Source organism: Leptodactylus fuscus, chromosome 7, assembly GCF_031893055.1.
Source record: "Leptodactylus fuscus isolate aLepFus1 chromosome 7, aLepFus1.hap2, whole genome shotgun sequence".
In the NCBI taxonomy this organism is placed as follows: Eukaryota; Metazoa; Chordata; class Amphibia; order Anura; family Leptodactylidae; genus Leptodactylus; species Leptodactylus fuscus.
This window is the reverse complement of record NC_134271.1, coordinates 103,675,398-103,691,747: the sequence shown is the minus strand read 5'-3', so window position 1 is coordinate 103,691,747 and position 16,350 is coordinate 103,675,398. Positions and strand designations below refer to the sequence as shown.

The following is a 16,350-nucleotide window of genomic DNA, read 5'->3' as shown; positions in this document are numbered from 1 at the left end:
TTAGTATCGGTCAAGTGTGTCTCCAACCACATTATTTGTATTTAAGAGGTTCATTAAAATTCAATAGACCTTGCAAGCTTATGTAAACTTGTTCCTTTAATGTTTTTAGTATTTTCTTTTGTGTTTTTGCATGAATGAGCATGCGTAGGCTATTTTCTCACAAGTGGTACTTGGTACGACTATAAGGCTGGAAACTTCGTTTTTTTGGGGTTTTTTTCCCCCTTTAAAAAAAAAAAAAAAAGTGATCATTTGTAAAATCCTACTTAAGGATAAGGCCCCACCACGTGGTGTCCCACAGCAAAAAAGCACTGCAGGAAAAATGCGGTGGCAACGCATTACCGTTCCTCCTGTTATGATTTGACATAAAGTTCGCAGAGGTTTTCCTCTGCGGACTTTCTGTTTCAATTATACCTATAGGGAAACCACTGGCATTTCTGTAGGTATAATTGACTTGCTTCGATTTCTGAAACTACACTGGTTTTGGAAGTTGCGGCATGTCGGCACCGCAGTTTTTGCTGCAAAGTGGGCATGCGAATCCCATATACTTTGCCCTGACTGTAAAACACTGCAATTTTTTCACCTGTGGCATTTCCACCCTGCGGGGCCTTAGCCTAAAAGAGTATTCTGGTAACCATAATTTGCCCCTATCCGTAGCATTGGGTACCTTGCTGATCCATGGGGGTCCAACTGCTGCAGCTTCCTCATTATGAAAACTGGGGGTTTTGCACCCCAGTTGGAATGGAACAGGAGCTCAGAAAAGCTTGCTGGTGCTTCATTTATTTTAGTGTGACCTGCCAGAGCTAGCCAAGGACTGTACCTTGGAAAGGAGCTAACATGTTACTGGAATACACCTTTACACAATGTTTTACATTGCATTGTTTGAAGTTGGGGAAAGGGATGGTCTCCAGCTACACCCTGAGTTGGCCTTATGGGTGAAGCATTTTATTGTAGTTTTCTACTTCCTAAGCATTGATGGCATATGGTTCCCAGTGTATGATCACTGTGTCTGTCTACTGGGCGCCCCTCACATTAGAAGGGCAGTCATTACTAAATATGGATGTTACATGGTGTAAGCGGCCCTTCACAGATCACACTTTTGGCCCATAAAGATGGCGTCCGTGTATATCCGTACAGACCCTTCTTACACACCTGTACTCCAAGTTGCATTTGTAGCTTCTGACTTGATAACAATTGCATTACCTGTCACTCAGCTTTCTAATAACCTGCAAGTCTAAGTTGTTGCATTTTACGATCTGTAAGTTCTTGCAGGGTATGTACATGATGCATCCCGTGTCTTCACTTTAACACCTGACAAGTAGATGGATAACAATGTCGGTGCCAAGTTGGTTGTCACCCAGCTCTTGCAGAAAGAGATGCATTGAATAGGACTAAAGGACTTGGAATTAGGTGACGTGTAAGTGTCTGTACACAAGGCGTTCACAGTCAATAGAACGGAGGCTTGTGTGTAGTAACGTGTGCAGTGTTATATATGTTGTGTAGCATTCCTCCTCCACATACCCGTAGTGCTGGCATTTCTTATGCTCACTAGCATACAGCTTGTACAGTCCCATTTTAGACACTGCTGACAGCATTTTCCTGCTAGTAGAGTACTACAGATCAGTTTCTAAATGCCATGGCTTTTGTACCAACATCCTGATGCTTACAAATAGCCCATAGAGACTATTTTATATACAGCTTCTAGCCAGTGGCTTGCTAGTGATGTAGTCTCTTCTATTGGTCTTAAATAGACTTATTTTGTATGTAAATCTATGCTGACTTGTGCCATGTGGTACCCAATGTAGAATTTCTCAGAATGTAACTTAAGGGAACCTGTCAGGGTGATTTGAGACAATAACCCACACACAGGTCCTTATGGACTGTGGATCTAGTGTCCCAAATCCTCCCTGTATTAAAGCCATCCAGCCCAAGGTCTGGTACATGCTCACTGAAGGTGAGGTGTACTCCTCTGGCTTCAGTGAAGAAACTGCACTGGTGCAGGGAATTTAGGACACTACACCCCTGCTTCATAAGGATATGTTGGTAGTTTACTGTCCCAGATTCCCTGATGGGTTCCCTTTAATATCATACGTAATAGAATGAGCTCCCCAAGGCCACACCAGAGGGTCATTACATTGATAGTCATTCTCTGGACGATCTGGTGTGGTCATACATTACATGAGCAGTATATTGGATTCAATAGGAACTATGTAATACTTTGTTTGCTCTGTGGTGGCGCTGTAGGGGAATCGAACAACTGCTGCTGGTTTACTCCCACATAATGCACCTGATCGGTGGGGCTAGGAAAGGGGTATATTACATTTGTTTTTTGTTAGACTCCCTCCTGGTTTTCTGACAATCTCTTGTGCAAATCACTGATGTGAATAAGGTCTTATCCTATATTCACCTGATCGTAATGATGGGCTGTGTGCGTGGTGTTTTTTTATGTTTGTTTTTTTTTGTCTTGTATTTTCTTTACACCTGTGAATGGGGCCCTCACATAACTGATATATTGTTGTAGCTGACCATTAAAATGTAGATCATGCTCAATATTTCTCTATTTTCATGGATCCCTCTATACATTCAATTGACATGAGACTTGTCTTTCTCAATATAGACTGTGGCTTTTATTACATTTACTATTTTATTCTTCTAGCCTGAGACTAAACCTATAGTACGTGATTTTCTGTGTGTGAATATGTTCCTAAGGATAAATATTGCAGTTCCTGAAATCCTCTTTTGATCTGAAGGGATTAGGATCCTGGTAGTCTAAGTGCTTATGTGCCTCTCGCATCTAACGGACCATTGTTGAGTCTTTAAAAAGTGATTCCCAGAACTTGGGGAAATTATTTAGCACTTGAAGAAATTCAATAACTTGCCATCAAAATACCTTGATGGTTAAGATTCTGTAACTGTGTGTGAGATTTTCAATGAAAAAGTATTCTGACAGTCTCAAAATTACGCAGCATCACCTAAAAATTATTTGTTTTCAAACAAAAGTTACTCTTTGTAAATGTGAAAATTGTTAAAGGTGTTCCCCATGGAGGGTTTCAATATTTCCTTCCATTGTTATCCATTCGTTGCAAACTGCTTGCTTTCAGGTTGGTTCGATACTGGATCACATAATTGGATCTAGTCCCCAAGTCTGTCCACCTCCTCGCTCTTCCCCAATGTTCATTGCTAGCTACCTGTACTATGGGGACTAGCCTTGCTATTATGATGTATACATGTGACTAGCAGTGAACATGAGGGAGAGATTCTGGTGCTGGTTCTGGTCATGTGACCCATGGTTGGTTGGGTTTTTCTTTTGGAAAATATAGCAGTTTTTAGAGTCAGTCAAATGTATATTAAAAGGAATAGGAACAATGAAGAAACCTTTTCAAAAATACTCGGATGATTAGAGGAAGTCATTGGATTACGCTGGATCCATTTCTGGCTGTGGGTCAACCCACTGTGATGATAAATTGCAAAATCCTAACCTCAATAGCTTCCTCTAATCCTAAACGGGAGGTCCAAGCCTCTTTGAAAAATATTTAGCCTTGTCCATAGATGTCTTTCTCTTTGGCAAGTCATTCTTGAGACTCCTCTGTGATGTCTTATTTGGACCATAGTATCACAAGTTAAGCTCTAGAGACAACAACTTGATGGGAAGCCGGTCAGCTGCAAGAAAGCAGTTTCTTGTAACTTACTTTGCCTCCTTCAGAAAGGTGGTGCTATGCTGGCTTCTCTCCCAGGTCCTCTGACTTCTGTGGCACCTTACCCACATGTTCTTATTACAGTTTCTGGACCATGCTGATGCAAACTCTGAACGGGCAGAAATATTTCATTGTGTAGACTTCTCTTAGGTTTTGTAGCACAGAGAGAACGTTGATGCCATCACACCTCTGTATTGTCCTGTCCTCATAGTCATGAACTACAAATGATGGATGTGCTGGGAAGTTTTGGAGTCTATTGGCATTTCCCTTTTACAAGTCCAAGTTATACATAGCTGTGTAAAAGAAGCTAGACCTCTTTGAGCTACAACTCTGCCATATTTCTCTGTTTTTTGTTTTTTTATCTTACCATGTTTGTAAAATTGGGTTGGATCCAAGCTACTGTAAGGTATATTTTGCTTCTTTCTTTCCCAATAGGCCAAATAGGAAAACCTTTACTCTAACTACTTGTGTGGGTGCTGATTTTCCTAGGTGTCTACTTCAAAATCATCTGGTGGCCCTAAGATATTGGTGCCATGATCTTTCTTGTCCAGAGTACATCCAGTCCATTCCTAGAGATGTTATATATGCTTCCTACCTGTCCTCCAATCTTTGGGATCTTCTTTTTAATCTCAGACCTGGAATATTGGAGTACTTGCCTGTTTCGACTTCTTGGTTGACGTTGGGTCCTAAGTTGGACCCAAAGTTTCTTGACTTGGTCTCTCGTTCTGTGACTGTCAACTTCGTCCCTTTCCTGTTACAACGTTCCTGATCATTGAATGACTGTATAACCAAGTGCACAGAAGTGTTTTGCAGCTTGCTCGTGTTTATAGGCCTGGGTTTGGATAGGTGCCGCTCTGGCTTGCACGCTCTAAGACGTAGTTATTTATAGGACATTGCAGTGAGAACCTGATTCGAGATCCTTTCACTTCTACTGTATTCTTTATCTAAATGTCACAGAACACATGTTGTTCACTCATTTTGTTTTCCTTCTTCTGTCAGTTTTTGACAGGAGAGATGTATATGTTTTTGTTTTATGTATATGACCCCCAAACCTTTTACATTATGTTCTCTTGTTCCTTTGCGATAAGTTGTATCTTGCTCAGAAATTGTGAAACTGGTCCTAAAGAAGTTGTAGCGTGCCAGAGCTCTAGCCCTATTTTTGCACAGGCAAGTTAACATGAGGTCGGGTAGGTGAGCCAGTCATATGTTCACTACCGTATTTCAGAGTTCATGCAGGGATTCTGTCTTGTCACAATTACATTTTTTGTTTTGTTTTTTTTACAAGGAAATGATAAAAGGGATAGGAAAATGTGTTAGGCGCTAGATCTTGCATGCTGTCTCCTGTATGTTTGCTGACAGTACGTATCCTTAACAGAAGGTAGCTGGATGTCCTGGTGCCCCCAGAGTTGGGGTTTAAAGGTGCCTCATGGGGCACAAATAATTATTTATATAATCTGTAATGGCAGTCATAGCATTATATTCCAAAAAAAGCTCAGCGACAACAAATCTATGTCCACCCAGGAAATGGCTATAAAGCTTCCCTAGTCTGTGCACCCAGTCCACCTGGATGCCTGAAGTCTGTGTAATGTATGTGGTCATTACACTGGCGAAGGCAAATTCACATGGTGCAGTTACCATCCTAGGCGCCACACACACCACACTTCAGGTCTATTCCTTAAATTATATCTATATTTATTTTTTTGCACCTTATATGTGCATTTGCATTCAAATTTGCATACTGTGAAGCCCAAAAATGTGGTTTTAAAATAGTGTTAAAATAAAAAAAACATGCAGTTTCACCTGTTAAAACCACAGCAGCTTTAATTGTTACAAAGAAGATCTGTAGTTATATCCACATGACAGTGTTTTTTTCACACCCAAGTCAACACCAGTATGACATCTTGTTGGGTTGAATCCCAGGTCCTTGATATCTAACAATACTTACTATTGCTCTTGTATATGCATGAATACATTTCAGGAGTCTCTAGATGTCATGCGCTGACCCCTGGTAGTGGTCGCCCACTTGTATTTACTAATTCTATCTTTCTTTCTTTCTTTCTTTTTTTTTTTTTTTTTTTTTTTTTTTTTTAATGTAGATCTTCCCATTAAAGTATTGTATACAATCTCGTGTACTGCATGTCATATTTCGCGGCTATTGTAACATGTTGGAAATCTGCTGTAAGATGTAACCTTAATCAACCCAAGGAGATGTGTGAAATATTTATGCATGCCGAGCAAGCAGTGACAATAAAACACTTCGAATAATACCGCCTCAAATTGATACTCCGTTGTTCTCATAAATATTGATGCAACCTACAAAATTGCAGCTACCCTCGTGTAGGCAATATGCCTGTATGTCCTGTGATGCCATACTAGGAAATAAAGGTTTAATATCGTTTACTCCTATCATGCTTTGCGGCAGATCCTAAACGATCTAGGGATGTGAATGTTGTGGTAGGGAACCCTGTTCCATCTCTTGCTGATGCTACATATAGCAACCAACATTTGAACAATATAAATCTATAAATACTGTGTGTGTGTATATATAATATATATTTAAAAAAATCTAATTTTATTGGCAGACCTCTAAATGTGTCGCAAGTTTTCAGACCCCACTTGTATCTATTCCCTAGTGACTCTGTACACATCCGCGAGACTATATAATTAATAGATCATCATTATACATTAACCTGCTCCTAATAAGGTTAGTTAACTCGCTGACCCTCTTTTTACCCCCCCCCCCCTTTAATTTAGGGATGTGTAAATAAGCTGAAAGACTTGAAGTCAAGCAGTCAAAGGGACTCTGTGAATGTATGACATGAAAGCGTCATTTTCTTCTAAAGGTTGCCAGGAATAAGCAATGTTATTCGATACTGGTGGGATCCAACTACACTGGAGACTGCAAGCTGTTAGAAACTAGAGCGAGGAAACGCATACCACTATGAATGACAATTTAACCTTGAGACGGAGCGCTGTTCTGCCGTGCCTTTTATTCTCCGCTCTGTGATGCTGCTTCCTTGCAGGCGAAAATAAATATGCCTGACATATATGATATGGGGAAATATCCGCATCAGCAAAATGAGATGTTTCTCTTAGTCATTTCAATGATCCTAATACAAAGGGGGAGCAAGATAATGGGACATAGGGGATGTACACAGGAATAGCTCTGTTGCATCATTTCACTACGAACTTGGCACTGCAACTTGACTGGCCATAAAAAGATGATTCACTGATCCTTGGACGGTCGGAAGGATTGTACGCATGGAGGGAATATGAATGAATTACAATAGTGATGCCTGCCTCCACGTTCTCTTGTATTAGACACCTGCACTTATTGCCCTGTTCAATGACCATCTCATTCAGGTTATAGACCTGATCCCAATATGTAAATGATCTGAACTATGTAATAACTGGAAGGGAGAACTATAAAGATGTGGTGACTGTCTCTCTTGTACCCATCTGTGGAAAGATCTAGATTGTCATGGACAATTCAATGTTGAACCTAAACCACACTGGTTCTTGTTGTGATTTATCCATCCCGTAAAGTCTATGGTAAATTTTCCATCCTTCTCTGCAACTATAACACATTAATATGGGTTTTAGTCCACAATACACACTAGGGAGCACCTACAAATCTGGTTTAGGTGCTAGTTGTGACACTTTTTTTTTTTTTTTTTTTCTTTTTTTTTTTCTTCAGGTCTCGTTAGACTTCTGACCAGGTGTAATCCTGCTGATTTGTAAAATTTTATAACTGTTTGCCCAGTGCTGCTGCTTACCGATATATATATATATATATATATATATATATTTTTCTGAATCTGTTTTGCGGTGTCTGAATTGAGTTGTGCTACTTTTTGCATTATGCCATCTCTGTGTCTCTAGGTCTCAAAGTCAAGACACAGTTCATCCGTTGACAAACTCCAGAACGTTTCAGGCTTTGTCGGCCTATAGCTCCTCTATAAAGGGCACAAATGGTCTTCTTTTTGAACTTGGACTCTAGATGAAAAGTGAACCTACTCCTTTTCAGATATGGTTCTATCTTCCTCCATAAGTCCTATTCTTCATCCCTTATCTTAAACTTTTCTGGCTATAGTCTGCTGTATATAGTGGTGTACATATCTGCAACATGGTGCATTTCTTTGTACTACATGGAGCTATCTATGTAGTTTATCACTGTTAGTTTGGATTTTACTACGTCATCCATTTGGTGATTTGACATGGTTTCTTGCATGGTCCAAGCCTTGCTAGTATGAAGAAAGAATTAGTATAGATTTGGAGGATCAAATACAATGACTTGCTTGCGTTTTGGGAGATATTTTAGGAGCTGCGCTTTTTGGTTCATGTAGTAAAAGTGCTATGTCTGTGGTTCAAGCAGTTCTACTGATTTACCCTTCCTATACGATCAGATCTTTGCCTCTTTATTTGCCTTAAAATCCACTTGCCTTAATATGGAATTTCCCTACTACATATTGGACTTTTATTCTAGGATAGACAAAATTCTTGGTAAAGTGAACCACTCCGTGAGCTACTTTTGATTTTGCTACTGATAGAAGGATCCGACTCTCATAAGGTGTACTGGGATTAGTTAAGGCTTGGGCTGCATCAGCTAGGGGTGTATACTAGGAATGTGGGTCCGCGAGCCATCCCTCTGTTAGTCCTCCAACTCTTCTCTACCTACATTTTCTTGGTATAGACTGTAGTTGGCACTTATAAGAGGCTTCTTTGCGAAGACTTGGGTGAAATGTAGACCTAATTTAGTATTTTATTTCTAAAACAGATTCTCTGACTATTGAAATTCTGGCACGTTGGGCCTACTGTGGCTGGAACTTATAGATGCCAAATATCCAAGCACTATTTAGGCTATATTCCTTAGGGGACTAGAACAACGGGAAGAAACTTCCATTGTTAAACCAAAGTCTGTCACCAGCTCCCAGCCTATGGAGCCAACCTACAGATGGGTTACGATCACCTGAGTCGGGCTGGGTTGTGGTGACAGACTCCCTGTAACAGATACTATCAAAGGATTTCTCTGACGGATCCAAACAGCAAAGATGAGCGTTGTGCGGGATGTTGTAGCTGGAGACTCCAGATCTCTGTCTCTGTTGTGTATAATGCCTTAGATTATAGCTCTGTCATTATGATCTGATTAAGGTTCTTGTCATCTCAGGGGAAGTGTGAAATGTGGCAAATGCATATTAAATTGGAGCCAAACTACCACCTTGGTGCCTGCTTCTAGCCAACGTGTCTGCATTGAGACCAGAGCTATTTACCCATGGTTGCCCAAGTAGTATCATTCAATTTTTCCTTCCTAAGCATAAGCCACAAGTAAGGTACAAGACACACATTGAGGAAACCACAAGCATTCAGAGTTAGACCTGGTCACACTTCATTTACTCAACAAAAACTTTTCAGTCAAGTTTCTACTTGAAGAGATTACAGTCAGGTTTGCCCACACTTTTCCTCTTGCCAACTATTTGGTCCCTATTGTACAAGGTTGAGACAAAAAAAAAAAATTCTGAAGAAATTGTTTCATTGTGTCAACACTTGAGTTACCTGTAAATGGAGAACCGATCGCTTGCATTTTAGAAGTGCGGCCTACAGCAAGCGGAAAATTGGTATATGGTGTCGGGGTGGGAGCACAGCTGCGGCAGGCACAGTTGTCACGTCTTGCTCTGTGTCTTGTCCTCTTGTGACTTGAGAGAATTATCCAGTTGTGGTGATAAATATGTAAGATATGGGGATGTGGAAAGACATCAGGGCTCATGTTGAAACAGAAAGCACAGTGAATTTATTGTGTATAGTAGAAGGTTATATTTAGTGTAATGTACGGGCCAACAACTGCAGGTGGTACATCACTGCATTGGTATTTATAAGAATACTAGAGCGGTTTTTGTCCGTTTTCTGTTTGGCAATATATGATGTGTTTGGTTTGCTTGTATTTATGGTCTTTTATGTTACCGCTGAGCTTTTTTGGTTTTAGCACCATTTTATGTCTCTCATAAATACAAGTCTATGTAGCTGCAGTAACAAGATGAGAAGCAGTTGGCTTGTTCTCCTATCAAGAAGCCTATAATGCAGGAGAATTGTTCAGATGAGCTCCATTATTGTATAATAATGGTCACTGAGGAGTTTCTTAATGGTAACAGGAATAGGCTTTCAGTTCTGCTAAATAGATCTTAAATGTGATCCAGAAAGAAGCAAAAGGATGTCTGGCAATACATGTCACTGCTCTGATCTTAGACATGACTTTGCAGATTGTACTAAGTATTGGTGGTTTTCTTCCAGTAGAGCGGTGGTCAGAAACCTACTGTGCTTATCGGATCTAGTCGCATCATGTCGGTTTGGCTTATTGCAGAGCTGTACAATAATAGCCAAACTTCTTGCCATAGAAGAACCTCTAAGTCCAGGGAACCCATGGTTTGGGAAATACTGGCATGGAGCGGGATGTCCAAAGCATCAACAGATTCGCTTATGGCACTTAGCCTGTTGATGTAATCTAAGAAAAGTTCTTACAACTGGGCCTCTTGGGGTGCATTCACATGGAGTAACGTGCCGCGTGACCTGGCACGTATACGCCGTGTGAGATTTTGAGCGCCGTATTCGCTCCCATTGATTTCAATGGGAGCCTGGATCGTATACGCCGCGTTATTTTGCAGCCGCAAAATAACACGGCGTATACGAGACTAACTCCCATTGAAATCAATGGGAGCGTATACGGCGCTCAAAATCTCACACGGCGTATACGTGCCAGGTCACGCGGCACGTTACTCCGTGTGAATGCACCCTAAACTGGTTCCTGAAGTCTTTAGTAGGTTGTCGTCTTTTACCTTTTCCTACATCAGTAAAGGATATTCATAAAGTTTCCAAAAAGTCATATTTTACTCCATTGTTTTATTTTTATATTCTATTTATTTTGGTAACAGATATGGCTATACAGACACCCTATAGCGGGCACCTGCCATTTTCAACTTTTCTAGCAGAGCTGCTGGCTGGAATCTTTTATTAATATATTTTATTGTTTTGATTTTCTCCTCACCATTTATCTGTTTTGTTGGATTTCATCCTGGTTTGGTGTAGTGTGTGTTTTTGTAAATGCAGAATCCCCCGACCTTCCGCTACAGCTTGGATTCATGAATGATGCATTGTTAGAGAAGCATTTAACACCTTTTGAAGGAATTGATTTCAGTTCTGTACGTGGTTGCTTCTAAATTGAACATGGCTTCCCATTTGTAATGTTGAGGTTATATAGGCTCTTAGTGGGGATACCTCCACTTATCCCTGTAGGAAAATGCTTGTATCAAGAGACCTTGACCAAAGTGCAAGTTACTCTTTTAGAGAAGGTGTCCAAACACAGTGCATGTAGTGAAACTTACCATGAAGGGTGGCCTTATTACAAGAATTGTCTATAGTGTTCTTATTCCTGACTGTGTATCCGTGCATTTTGTTTGTTTGTTTGTTTTTTATGTAAGCACCTCCTAAAATCCCACAAAACTGCCAAATGAACTAGAACTTGTAGAACTAGAGCCTTGTGCCATTTTGTTGTAGAAAGGTAACTCAAAACCTGGTCCAATGTCCTAACAGTTGACCGGATCAAAGCCAACGATCCTCTATTATCCATCCTTTGAGGACCACTGTGGCAATGACGTGACCTATCCCAACATTAATGGAAAGAGCATATTATATAGTAGTGTAAGAGTGTAAGTTCATCTATACTTTGCACTAGATATTTGACTTTGATCCATATAGTTCTTTGTTTGGAGTGAAACAGACTGAATTGTAATGCATAGCTTGATATTTTATATTGATGGCCATCTTTTATTCATCCATTTTAATTTTCCTTTTTCTTTTCAGAGATCCTTTACATTAATTTTGGAGGCTTGGGACTGGGATAATGACACCAAAGTTGGTAAGTATCACAACATATGTGTAAATGTGCAAACTTTCTTTTCTTATTTATTTCTTTCACCATCTCTCTTGCACTTGTGCATCTCTCTCTCCTATTCTCATTGTAAAGTAAATCAGTAAGAAGTGTAAATTTTACAATCCTGACACTGCTGTAATGGCAGTATCGGGTGCCAAAGCACCTCTCCCAAGCTTCTAGCACAAGCACAGCTAACAAGATCTCTGGGGACGATACTAATGATTTACTTGTAACACTGTATGAAGCTGGCTTGCTATCATTTTAATGTAGGTATTGTGAAACCAGCTGGGAAATCTATTCCGAAAAATGTAGTTAGTTTTTAGAAATTGTATTTGGCTGGCTGGAGTAACCGGCGTCTAAATTCGACTGGGCCTTTTTATGAAGGCTCCATGCTACAATCGCTTTTAGTCATAATAACCTGAAAATTGGCTTATCTGTAAAGCTTTTTTTGGTTTGCCATCAAACCTTTTTAATGGGACTTTCTGGCACTACAGAGATGATATTGAGCGAATGGCACCACATGTGTCACCTGGCTGTGCTGCAGCTCCATCCTACTCCAATGAATGGAACTGGCTGCAATACTAAGTACAGCCACAATATAACATATGGCACTGTGATAAGTAGTGAAGCAGCGATCAATATCCTAATCAATGACAATCACTTTAAAGGTGAGGGGTTGTGGACAGAGGAAAACAAAGCTGGAGTACCTCTTCGCATTTAGGTCTACACTTGCTTATATGATCTAGGAATAAGGAGTTTTGAAGAATTGGTCAACATGTAGCATTCTTTCCAGAAACGGCACCACAACTGTCTGCAGGTTGTACACGGTAGTGCAGCTTAAACTAATTCAGTTTAATTGATGTGAATTGCAATATGGAGAGTTGTGGCTCTGTTTCTGGATAATCTTTTTTTTCTGATTCTGTGCATTCTTTAGGTGTTGTTTCACGAATTATGGTGCAGTTTAGTTTCAGCACCCAATATATTGGTTAGCCTCTCTACCAGGTGGGTGGACTCCGGCTTTCTGCTCCAACTGAGGACCGCCCATCTGACAGTTTCAGAACCCAATATGCTAATTAGTCAACTAACTGCATGAATTGTGCAGGAATGGTTAGGACTGAAGAAAAATCCATTTGTGGATTAGCACCTATTGAAGGATATAAAGAGTTGGGGTTGGTGAAATCTCCCCTTTTAAGTCCAGTTGTGTTGCCTTTGTCCCGTAAAGATCTCCCACATCTGATTATATCTAGGGGGCACTAGGTGTTTGATCTACGTTTTTCATCTGGCATCTATGAATGCTGCCATGCTGTCTCATGAAAATGAATGGTTACAACTAGTGTGGCCTGGCTCATGGGACCTGTAATCCATATATAGTTTGTGAGCTGTTACCTGTACTACATAGCAACTTAGAGGAGCCTTAGTGGCTAGAACACGGGGCGCTACTGTATTAGTGGCAACTTGCTGACCTACTGTATGATTGCAACAAAGGTTGCCCCAACCCAGTACTTGACTCCTACTTGATACCTGTAGTGTTTGCCCTGTGAGGATTGCACAATGGCTCCTTTTTCATGGTAGTAGACTCCATGTAGTTTGGATTCGGAAAGCTTCACAAGCTGTTGCTTGGGTTTCAATGTTATTTGTCAATGATTGATGGCAAAATAGGATTTGGGGAGAACAAATGAGTGATTAAATGGCTTATACTGTTATTACTACTCTTATGTTACCCTTTTTTCGTTTCCCGCAACTAAAAGGGGTTGTCAGGTGTAAAAATAATAGGACTGTTCTTTCCACCTAGGAACAGAGCCAGTCTTGTCAATGGGCTGTTTCAGGTATTGCAGCTTATCCCCATTCACTTTAATCAGGTTGAGCTGCAATATCAGATACGGCTCAACAGTGGGGCTGTTTCTGTTAATACGTGGCCCCTATCCAGTGTAGGATTTGCATTGTACAGTACAAACCATGCTTGTACTTGGTTAAAGACTTGTTTACATGGTTGTATATTGAATTTTACCTTCCAAAATGTATTTGGATCCAAGGAGAGGGGTGTGTTAACCCTAAAACTGCTCTGGGCTTGACCTCACGGTGATAGTGTACACACATTTGTAATGCAATGTCTTTCTGTTCCAGATCACTCTTTGTAACTAAGTCAGCTTGTTGCCCTCCATGGGAATAGTGCACCTGCCCATGTTTGCTGTGCACAGTCTTCATGAAATGCTGGTTTTTCTCTAACTTTGTTTTGTCTTTATCTTCGTTTGAGCTGTTAACTAGTCACTCAGAAGAACAGGGTCTGAGTAACTTTTGCAGTTGTTGTCTTATACTCCACGTGGGTAAATTGTGTTCTTCAAAATCCCTATGTCTAACATGACCTGATTCTGCAATTTTAACTATGAATATTTCCATGCCAAGGGCAGTATGAGGCAGTCAAGATCAATTACTTTGGAGGTATCAGTACTTAAGGAAGAAAAATGTGTAATGGCATATCTAGGGTACTTTCAGACTTCTTGGATATACATATTTTTTTTATTTTTTTTTTGGCATTGGAGCTCTGGAAATAATGCCCCATATTCTGTGGACTACAGAGGAGGTCTTGCCTGAAGTACAGAGTGCCCAACTTTGTCTAAATGGGCATAGACCATAAGAAATGTAATTGTCTATGTAACTAGAAAATTGGCAACTTTGGTACTTGGCAAATTGGTACTTGAACGTGTGGTTTTTGTACCCCAACAATCAAATTTGTACATCTAGTAGTCATCTCTTCCAGTGGAATTGGCCACTTGTGTGTATCAGTAGTTGCGACACATAGTGGATGACTTGATATCAATAGAATATTTCAATAAAGGCCTCTATAAATATTATTTATTTAAATCACACTTCACAAATCATTGGGTACCTTCATAAACAGCTGAATATCTGTAGAATATTCCAGAGGGCTGGTGAAGCTTGAGCCAAGTCTTGAAGTTGGATTATGGAAGATGTAAGTCTTGGATCATGTGCTGGGTGGTAGACCTAGAGAAGCTAAATTGATGGAAGGTGCAGCATGTACAACACCCAAGGCTCTTTAAGTTTGGACATGAGCTTGAAACCTCCACCATTGTGGTTCTTCTGCCTTGGATTATTGACCTGTGATCTAAAATACCCCTTTAATACCTTTCCTGTGTATTTTTAGACTACAGATGAGACAAATCGCGCAATTTCCCCCCTCCCAACATTTTTTCCCATCTTATTTGTCTTCTGTAACGTTTCATCAAGAATTGGTCTAGCTATATTGGGCAGCAGTATAAATTTAGCCTGTCTCATCTGAGTGTCACATTTTACACTAACTAAATTACCAGTCTGCTCACAATGTTATTTTCTCAATTAGATTGTCTGCTGCCGATATGACTGGAGCCCCAGTGTCTTGGTGAAAAAGCACCAAGATGTCAACCGGCCAATCCTAACCTGTTACTACTCTGTTCACACCACATATAGGATGTGTTTTATTTATGGATATAATCGGGGATATAAAAATCGGAGATTGTGGTAACGCTGCAAACTGCAAATTGTCGCGCCTGTAAATTCCCTTCAGATTTTGTTACCATAATAGAGATCAACTGGAATAAAAAACAGATCCGGCTATGTGCAGTGTATACGAGTAACCCTAGCTACTGGCTATATATAATCTTTAAATATTTTACATAAGCTGCTTCTTTATAGCCTTTTCCTTCTGTATTTATTTCCTCCAGCTAAAAGTGACTGCCTCTTGCTGTCGTCAGACGGGTAGAGAGGAATGTAGAGGAAGTAGTCGTATCCTGTGTCGTGTCATCAGACCTATCAAACCACTCATCTGAGGACATCTCCTCTGAGATCCTCAATCTATTAGTTGTGCTAGTTGATGAGTTGTTTTTTTTTTTTTTGTTTTGTTTTGTTTTGTTTTTTGTACATCGTGGTGTCCAACCAAATTCTAGCACCTGCATTTAACAACTGGAAAGGAAGACTCAGTTTAGGTTGCCCCATCCTTTTTATGCATGGGTAATCTAAACTTCCTAGGGCTCACACTATGGGTCTCGTAAAATTGCCAAAGAAGGAAGTAGTTAACCAGACTATGTCTCAGTTCTTATGGTTGTTCACTGGTTTAGATCATATATATATATGGCCAAGCTTCTCAAAGTCCTGATGTTGCCAGAGGAGGATTCTTGTGGCCCACAAAAATTCTATCAGGTCGAGGAAAGTTGCCTTCGTATCTTTGCAGGTACCATCAGGGACACAATAGCAGCAACTTGGGATCTATCATGCACAGAGTGATGCTTCACCTTGTAGCGGCGGGGTTCCTATTGAGGACACACCCCCATGATGTCCATATTCAGTGTTTGTGTTCATGGGACAACCTCGCTAGCGGAATCCTTGATTTATATTGAAAACATGACCTCCTTTTATTGTCTTTGTAAGCATCAAGACCTCTTTGGCTATAGCTGCGGATGCATTGCTAGTGCACCCTGCTGCTCTTTATATGAACAGTATCCAGCACCAAAACGTGACGTTTTCTTTAAAACTTAGCTTTTATTTAAAGCATTTAAAATGCCATACATCATCGCATCTTTCTGGAAGTACAAGTCATATCAGGAACCATTCACTGACGCGTTTCGAGGATGTATGATCCTCTTAGTCTTAGTCTGGCTACGACTAAGAGGATCATACATCCTCGAAACGCGTCAGTGAATGGTTCCTGATATGACTTGTACTTACAGAAAGATGCGATGATAT

The 16,350-nt window shown here is 40.3% G+C and overlaps 1 protein-coding gene across 2 annotated transcripts in view; it reads left to right on the top strand.

Annotated features, from left to right (window-relative positions):
• JAG2 (jagged canonical Notch ligand 2) overlaps positions 1 to 16,350 on the top strand; it is a 57,959-nt gene that overhangs the window by 10,764 nt on the left and 30,845 nt on the right. For both annotated transcript variants that reach the window (XM_075282641.1, XM_075282640.1), the window contains exon 3: positions 11,544 to 11,598. In XM_075282641.1, the coding sequence (XP_075138742.1) occupies positions 11,544 to 11,598 (55 nt within the window). The remainder of the gene's footprint in view (positions 1 to 11,543; positions 11,599 to 16,350) is intronic.